The following is a 9,398-nucleotide window of genomic DNA, read 5'->3' as shown; positions in this document are numbered from 1 at the left end:
TAGAAAGACAGGAAAGGAAGAAAAGACCAAAATGGATGTCAGAAGAGACTCTGAAACTTGCCCTTGAATGGAGAGTAGCTAAAGGAAATGGAAGAAATAACAAGATAAAAGAGTTGAACAGAATATTTCAAAGAGCAGCTTGAGAAGACAAAGTCAATTATAATGAAATGTGCAAAAACCTGGAGTTAGAAAACTGAAAGGGAAGAACATGCTTGGCATTTCTCAAACTGAAAGAACTGAAGAAAAAATTCAAGCGTTAAGTTGCAATATTGAAAGATTCTATGGGTAAAATATTGAACGATGCAGGAAACATCAAAAGACAATGAAAGGAGTACACAGAGTCACTGTATCAAAAAGAATTGGTCGATATTCATCCATTTCAGGAGGTGCAATATGATCGAGAACCAATGGTATTGAAAGAACAAGTCAAAGCAACACTGAAGGAATTGGCAAAGAACAAGGCTCCAGGAATTGACGGAATGCCCTTTGAGATGTTTCAACAAATGGATGCACACTGGAGGCACTCACTCGGCTGTGCCAAGAGATTTGGAAGACAGCTACCTGGCCAACTGATGGGAGAAGATCCATATTTGTATCCATTCTAAAAAAAGGTGATCCCACAGAATGGGGAAATTATCAAACAATATTATTATCACACCCAACTAAACTCTTGCTGAAGATAATTAAAAAATGATTGCAACAGTATATTGATAGAGAACTTCCAGAACTGCAAGCTGGGTTCAGAAGAGGACATGGAACAAGGGATATCATTGCTGATGTCAGATGGATCTTGGCTGAAAGTAAAGAATACCAGAAAGATGTTTACTTGTGTTTTATTGACTATGCAAAAGTATTTGATTGTGTGAATCATAACAAATTATGAATAACATTGAAAAGAATGAGAATTCCAGAACACTTAATTGTGCTCATCAGGAACCTTTACATAGACCAGGAGGCTATCGTTCAAACAGAGCAAGGGGATGCTGCATTGTTTAAAATTGGGAAGGGAGGACATCAGGGTTGTGTCCTTTCACCCTACTTAATTCAATCTCTATGCCAAACAAATAATCTGAGAAGCTGGACTGTATGAAGAAGAACATGGCATCAGGATTGGAAGAAGACTTGTTAACAACTCATTAACAACCTGCGTACGCAGACACAACTTTGCTGAAACTGAGGATGACTTGCAGCACTTAACGATGAAGATTAAAGACTTCAGTCTGCAGTGTGGATTATATCTTAACATAAGGAAAACAAAAATCATCAGAACTGGACCAATAAGCAGCATCATAATAAATGGAGAAAAGATTGAAGTTGTTACAAGATGTCATATTACTTGGTTCCACAATCAACACCAATGGAAGCAGCAATCAAGACATCAAAAGACTTATTGCAATGGGGAAATCTGCTGCGAAAGAACTCTTTGAAGTGCTGAAGAGCAAAGATGTCTCCTTGAAGACTAAGGTGTGCCTAACCCAAGCCATGGTATTTTCAGTTGCCTCATACACGTGTGAGAGCTGAACAATGAACAAGGAAGACTGAAGAAGAGTTGATGCTTTTGAGTTATGGTGTTGGTGAAGACTACCAAAAATACTATGGACTACCAAAAGAATGAACAAATCTGTCCTGGGAGAAGTGCAGCCAGAATGCTCCTTGGAAGCGAGAATGGCCAGATTTCGTCTCACCTGCTTTGGTCATGTTGTCAGAAGGGACCATCTCCTGGAGAAGGATGTTATTCCGTACTGCTGTGACAGGAATATACCACAAATGGGATGCGTTGAACAAACAGGAGTTTATTCTCTTACAATTTTGCAGGCTTTAAGTCCAACCTTAAATGCAAAGTGCCAGGCTTTAGGGGCTGGGTGAAAGCCCCTCAACCTTCGGGTTCAGCGCTGCCTCCTGCTCCCAGCCCACTGAAAATGGAGGCTTGTCTTCACTCAGACAGCTGCTGGCTGCTGAGGCTGACAAACCCAAGGTTGACAAGTAAAAAGGCACAGTCCCAATGTTATCAAACAACATGGCAGGCCACTAATTCAAGTCCAGAAGAAGTCCCAAGATCAGCAGGGCATGGCAGGCTGTTGAACAATGACTTAGCTACATGCAGGGTTCAAGCATGCCAAAAGGCTAGAGACCTTCCTCAAAGCTGCTGCTTATATCCTGGAAGCAGACCACATCCTTAAAGCAGCTACTCAGCTGCTCCAGTAGATTCCACCTTGGAATTAATTGCCAATCTCACCATGGGGAATAAAGACATCCAGCTGCCCAGCCTCTCTCAACCAGGCCCAGCCAAGTTGACAACAACCTTAACTACCACAGATAACATGCTTAGTAAAGCAGAGGGTCAGTGAAAAAGGTGAAGGCTGTCAATGAGATGGATTGCCACAGTGGCTACAGTGATGGGCTCAGGTATAGCAAGGATTATGAGGCTGGCACAGGACTGGGCAGTGTTTGAAGTTTTATTGTACATAGGGTCACTATGAGTCAGAGCTGACTTGATGTCATCTAACAACAGCAACAACATGCTACCTCCACTCTGAAAAATAAATCACCTGCTATTTCTCACTGGAATACAATAGAGTACCTTCTTTGGCTACATCTTCATATTTGACTTTGCCATTTCTTATCTAGTTTTTTTCACTTAGAGTTTATAGTAAACAGTTTCATTTTTTTGTATATAGAAAATAGTTGGAAAGCATTGTGCAGTGCTTCTCAACCGACAGGTAAGAACGTTTTCAAAATCTCCTAGTGGGCTTTTTCATATTACACAGGCTATGCTCCCTGATACCTACTCTAATTTATTTTCCTGGGTACAGAGCTCTGCTCGCCTGGTTGAGAATTGCTGCTATAGTTAAGTTCACATGTAGTAAGCTCACATGATCATAGAATTATCTTGTCCCTTCTTTTAAGTTTGTGCAACAGATATTTTATAACTACTACTGAGTACCAGATCCTGTTTCAGGTACTGAGGAATCAATCAGTAGCAAAACAGATAGCAGCTCTGCTCTCATGGTGCTTCTGTTCTAGACTCTAGAAGCTAAAGGGAGAAAACTATTTGTGGGCACATAGTAAGTGCTATGCATAAGAATAAAGCAAGGAAGGTGAAGGGTTGCTATTTTATACATAATGTCTGTGATATAGTGACTTTTGAGTAGAGATCTGAGATGAGAAAGACCTGCTATTCAGATAAGAGGCAGAGAAGCAACAGGTGGAGAGAACACCAGGCGGGAGCATACTGGATATCTTCAAGCTGCAGCCAGGAAGCCACTTTAACTAGAACTCGGTGAGATCAGAGAAGTAACTGGAGACTACTGTCATGTAAGGCCTTATCGGCTACAAAATGGCTCAGCTTTACTCTGAATGAGATGAGAGCCCTTGAAGGGTTTTGAACAGAGGAATTGCATGATCCTTACGCTGTGCAGTGATCATTTGGATTGCTGTGTGGAGAATGGACTAGGAGCACAAAGGTAGAGCAGGGAGACCAGTTTAGAGACTAATACAATAGTTCAAGCAAGAAATGACAGTGGTTTGGATTAGAGTAGTGGCTATAGAAATGATACGTGAGATTGGGTGAGATTCTGCATATTTTTTCCTTGAATGTGTTAAACAAGAAGGTTGATAATACAGACCTCATAGATGAGCCATTCCACTGGAGTAGGTAAGTTCTTTTCCAATGCTTTGTTCATGGTTACCAAAAAAAAAAAAAAAAAAAAAACACCAGCTGCTATCAAGTTGATTCTGACTCAAGGCGACCCCATATATATATATCAGAGTAGAACTGTCCATACTGTTTTCAGTAGTAAATTGTCAGCCCTTTCTTCTATGGTGCCTCTAGGTAGATTCAAACCCCCAACCTTTCAGTTAGTAGCTGAGCACTTAACTGTTTGTGCCATTCAGGAACTTCTTTTGTGCTTAGTGGTGGTAGTATTAGGTGCCGTCAAGTCAGCTCCAACTCATAACAACCCCATGTACAGCAGAACAAAACACTGCCCAGTCCTGCACCATCTTCATAATCCTTGCTATGCTTTAGTCTACTGTTGCAGTCGCTGTGTCAATCCATCTAGTTGGCGGTCTTTGCCTTTTTTTGCTGACTCTCTATCAAGCATGATACCCTTTTCCAGGGACTAGCCTCTTCTGACAACATGACCAAAGTAGGTGAGACAAAGTCTGGTCATTCTTGCTTCCAAGGAGCATTCTGGCAGCACTTCTAAGACAGATTTGTTCTTTCTTCTGACCGTCCGTGGTATTTTCAGTATTCTTTGCCAACACCACAATTCAAATACATCAATTTTTCTTCAGTCTTCCTTATTCATTGTCCAGCTTTCACATGCATATGAGGTAATTGAAAATACCATGGCTTGGATCAGGTGCACCTTGGTCTTCAAAGTGACATCTTTGCTTTTTAACACTTTAAAGAGGTCTTTTGCAGCAAATTTTCCCAGTGCAGTATGATATCTGATTTATTGACTGCTGCTTCCATAGATGTTGATGTGGATCCAAGTAAAAGGAAATCTTTGATAGCTTCCAAGTTCATGGTAGGAGTTGGTAAAAACAAAGTGCTAATTTTTGCCTGCTTTTCATCCATAGGTACCAGCATGTGTTACACAGAAATCTCATTTATTTGGCTACCATTGCTGATGCCAGCCCATCCAGTGCAGTAAAATCAATGGAATAATCTTCCAGTTGGCTGTTGTGAGGAGTAATTGAATGTAACCCACCTCCTACGAAATGGAGACAGGATTATTGCCACCTTAGCTGCTTAAAACATGAATGAAACCTCTGTGGCTCTTTCGAAAATGTGAAGAAAGCTACTAAATTAATGTTATTCTTAATAACTTTAATAGCTTAGTAGATCCCTCAATATTGACCCAGGGTGTGCTTTTTCTTGAAATGGGAGTGTGTTTGGGTAACAAACACATCACAGACACCTCAAGCCTACCATTTTAATTTTAACCTAAGAAGAAACTGGGTAGGTGTTGGGCACTTCACAGGAATTGAGGGGGCTCCCAACTTAGCCCTTACCAAATGGACACATAGCCATGTGCTCCCTCCTACCAGTCTGTAGTCATGGTATCTCTGATTGCACTTTTCAGGTTGCTTTGAAATAAAGCTTGCCTTTCCATAAAACTGATGTGAACGTGTAGAAGTTTCTGTGTAATAAGGATTCCATCCAGAAAAAGTAAGGAATTAAAAATATATGTAACAAAAGTACCATCATCAAACCCAACAAAATAATACAGTAAAACCTGTGCAAGTTGGAACCTGTGTAAGGTGGAAACGTGTCAGGGAAGGAAAAATATTTTGCACTAATAGCAATATAAAAACAGTAAGATGGCATCCTGTCAAAGGCAGAAAATTTGGGAGACCTGGGGAAAAAAGGCAGTCTCATTGAGTTCTAGCTCTCAAAATTTCATTGTAATTCTTAATTATTATCTAATAACATCTAATTCTAACAGATGATATTCAATTTTTCTCAGTTGTCCCAAATGTCTTTTTGTTGACTTGTCTGAATTGGGATCCAAACAAGAATCAGACATCTCTTAAATCTCTAAAAATATATAACAGCTCCTTTTCTGTTTCCATGCCATTTATTTGTAGAAAACATTAGGTCATTTGCCCTAGAATATCTCATGTTTTGGATTTGTCTTTTTGTATCCCTCTGGTGTTGTTAAAAGGAGGTCTGGTGGCACAGTGCCAAAGGAATTTGACTGCTAACCAAAAGGTTGGCGGTGCAAATCCACCTCCCACTCCATGGAAGGAAGATGGGGCAGTCTACTTCTGTACAGATTTACCGCCTCTGAAGCTCACAGGGATTGCTATGAGTCAGAATCAACTCGATGGCAGTGAGTTTTGTTTTTATGTTTTGGTGGTGGTAAATATGTCCCACTATAACTCAAGTTTTCTGTAAATTGTTAGAGTGAGAAGCTCAGTCAGATTCTAATATTTTTGGCAAGCATGTGTGATAGGAAGAGCTGAGTCATTGCTTTTGCATCGTCTCAAGAACTGACCTGATTTTTAGTGGTATTAAGTCTGAGAAGTGGGTTCATGTGATCTGTTACCAAGTTCCCAACCACCTCTAATGTAAATCTTTCCAGCCTCAATCTATTCCATTAAACTCCAAAAACTCACTGCCATTGAGTTGTCCCCCATTGGGTTTCAAGGGCTGTAAATCTTTATAGAAGCAGACTGCCTCATCTTCCACAGAATGGCTGCTAGGTTTGAACCACTGGCTTTTTGGTTAGCAGCCAAATGCCTTAACCACTACACCACCAGAACTCCTGGGTGCTTATTAGAAATTGCATAATTTTCTAATTGCATGATTTTCTAATTCTGTCAGTCCTGCCTTTATAAGCTGCATTTTTTTATAAGGAGCTTTCTGTCTTTTAAGATTAATATATAAAGAATGAGGCAAAGAGCTTCTGGTAAATGAACCTAACATTAAAATCATTAAACATTAAAATTTTTGGCTCCTTTTGTTAGTGTTAAGGGTTGCAATCCAAGGGAGGTTGTGATGTATAAATAATGAAACCAAAACTAAACTTACTACCATTGAGTCAACCTCCCATTGGGTTTCTAAGGCTGTAAATCTTTATGGAGACACTGCTTTATCTTTCTTCTGCAGAGCAGCTGGTGGGTTTGACCCACTGACCTTATGGTTAGCGGCCAAATGCCTTAACCAGTACACCACCAGAGCTTATAAATGATAGACACCTCAACTTGAATCCTAGCTCTATCACTTAACCTCTGAGAACTCCATCCACTCCCTTACCTCTAAAATGGAAATCATGAAAATAATATGTGCCTCCTGCAGGAGAAAGACCTGGTGATGTGCTTCTGTAAAGATTACAACCAAGAAAACCCTATGGGGCAGCTCTGCTGTCACATAGTGTTGTTATGAGTTGAAGTCAATTAGAAGGCACCTAACCACACAAGCTGAGGTTATGAGATTGAAATAATGTGGTTGAGAATTGAGCACATGGTAAGCATTCAACATGTGTTAGCACTGATGTGTGATCTGAGAGGACCCTGGCCCTTTCTAGGCTTTCTGAAGGCCGGGGAGGGATCCCATTCCTTTGCATCTTCAACCATTCTGCTTTCCTTAGGGTTCTAGTCCATTAATGTCTCCTCTCACCTTCACTGCTTATGGGCCTGATCTGGTCAGCAGAAGTGTTAGTGGCTATATGATGTTTTTACAATTTTCAGTTAATTGCCATCATTTAATAAGAGAATTTTCCATTAAAGCCTGGATTTCTGGCAGTGCTAGTCATGCAGATCTACAGTGGCAACCATCAGCTGGAGTGGGATGGGAGCTGCCCCAGCTTTACCTGGCATTGTGTTATATATATAATGCCTGGCATCCATAGACCCTTGGGTGGAGCCATCAGAATTGCCTCAGCTGGCATGTGAGCACAATTCAGGCCTTCAAAGAAGAACCAGTAGCGAAATGAGTTTCTTTATGTGGCTTTTTGCCCTGTTTCTGTGAATAAAAGAAAACAGCTTAGGAGATTCCCCCCACCACCACCACAGGCCTTACAGAGTTATAGTTAACCAACCAGTCCTTACCAGTAGGAAATGTCAGTTATCATGCAAATAGAGCCACTTGAGAGGGGATTGGTTGGTTATTATGCAAATAGGGTGTGTAAAATCCATCCAGTAGGATAAAGCTACTTACCTATATATAAACAGCCATCCCACAGAGGTTGAAGGGGACTTCACTATCGCCAAGAAGAGCCTGGAGCAGAGCATCTTTGGATCCAGGGCCCCTGTGCTGAGAACCTCCTAGACCCAGGAGACAGGCAAAATTGTAGCAGTGTAGTGGCAGCAGAACCAGAAGATTGGCATGAGATGGTATGATGAGCTTCCTAGCCCACAAAGCAAGGTGGCTACAGTGGGCTTACCAAGCCAGAGAGCAAGAGGGCCTAGTGCTTTTGCAAAGGAGGCTTGCTGGCAGAGTGGGGTGCCTCTAGGCATTTGGTGGAGCTAAAAGGCTGTAACACTTGCCAGAGCAGAGTAGAGGCCAAGCCTGAGCAGGGGCCTAGGCCAGCCCCCAGAGGGCCAAAGAGGAGGCCTGCACAGCTGTCAGAGATAGATCCTATGCTAAAGAAGAGAAGGATGTACTCTTCACTTTAGGGGGAGGGGGGCTTCCAGACATTGCCTGACATTGCCTGTGCTTCCTGACATTGATCCTATTCCTGTTATTTCTAAGTTAATCCTATCCTATGTTACTTCCCTAATAAACCATATACATGTGAATATGGTCTGTGAGTTCTGTGTGACCATTGCAATGAAATATCAAACCCAGCAGAGAATAGAATTCTATGGGGATGACGACTGGTGTCAGAATCGGTAAGTTGGAGAGTGGAGGTAGGTCTGACCTCCAGCTCATAGGATTCTGCTTTGGGCTGATGCTGATTCTCATTTCTCCCCGAGTGAGATGAGGTCCAATGCTACTGCTACCACATTGCAACCAGAGACAAGGCTTTAGATGCATATAATTTATGTGGAAGTTCATTTTCTCAGGAAACAGGAAAAATGCAGTGAGGAGACAGGGGAGATGGAAAAGCCACTCTTAAGGGTGTGTTAATAAAGGGCACTGCTGTAGACAATAGGGGCTTAATTTTGCAGGGATCTCTGGAAAATACTCAGAATGTCCCAGAATTATCCATCTGGCAGATACTGGTTGGGGGTCACCTCCAGCGACTTGTCTCTTCTGCACTGACAAGCTGCCTTTGAAGCCAGTTGGGTCCCTAGATGTCAGAGGAGGCAGAAGCAAGCAGAAAACTCCAAGGCAGGCCTCTGAGATAGTCTACTGCCGGCACAAGGGGAGTCTGAACTTGCAGGAACTTACATGCTACTGGCATATCAGAGGCGGCCTAGGAGCTCTGACAGCACCAGAGAAGCCTCTGCCAGGGAATGTGGCCTCAGTGAGCAAGCCAGTCAAAAGTAGCTTCCTGTGTGGGAGGGGGTAAAGCCCAGCTCTCCCCTGGAGGTAAGGGGTTTTGTTACCTGCTGTGTTATGTCTCTTCTCTTGGGAGGATATTTCAATTCTCCAATCAGAGGGATGAGTCAGGACATTCAGGAATTTCTGAGAACAGCCCTGGCTGCTTTCACCATGGCCCACCCTACATTTGAGATGAGCCCTTTCCTGGGAGATCTCCTAAGAGAAGCTGCTGCAGGCCGGCTAGTTGTCACGGTGTGTTTTCCAGCACATCTCTACCTGTTTCCTTCAGAGAAAGCCTGAAACACAAGCATCTGCCATAACTTTTGAAGGGCCCAGATCTCAATGAAGTTGTGAAAGATAATTTGAAAACTCACACACTAAATAGCAACCCTGATCAGATTATATTAATCATCACTCCCTTCTCAGAAAAGCCCCTGCTTTAAGAGTTGAACTTCCCACT

General features: G+C 42.1%; 1 protein-coding gene across 1 annotated transcript in view; it reads left to right on the top strand.

The window, feature by feature from the left end:
• The window catches only part of SS18L2 (SS18 like 2), a 9,082-nt gene extending 4,410 nt beyond the window's left edge, over window positions 1-4,672 (top strand). Inside the window, exon 3 of the mRNA XM_007949688.2 lies at window positions 4,585-4,672. Within this exon, the coding sequence (XP_007947879.1) occupies window positions 4,585-4,672 (88 nt within the window). The remainder of the gene's footprint in view (window positions 1-4,584) is intronic.
• Window positions 4,673-9,398: the final 4,726 nt, after the last annotated feature.

This window comes from Orycteropus afer, unplaced genomic scaffold (assembly GCF_000298275.1).
Source record: "Orycteropus afer afer isolate SDZICR_OR568_19922 unplaced genomic scaffold, OryAfe1.0 scaffold00250, whole genome shotgun sequence".
Taxonomy (NCBI): domain Eukaryota; kingdom Metazoa; phylum Chordata; class Mammalia; order Tubulidentata; family Orycteropodidae; genus Orycteropus; species Orycteropus afer.
This window is presented reverse-complemented; position numbering and strand designations above follow the sequence as displayed.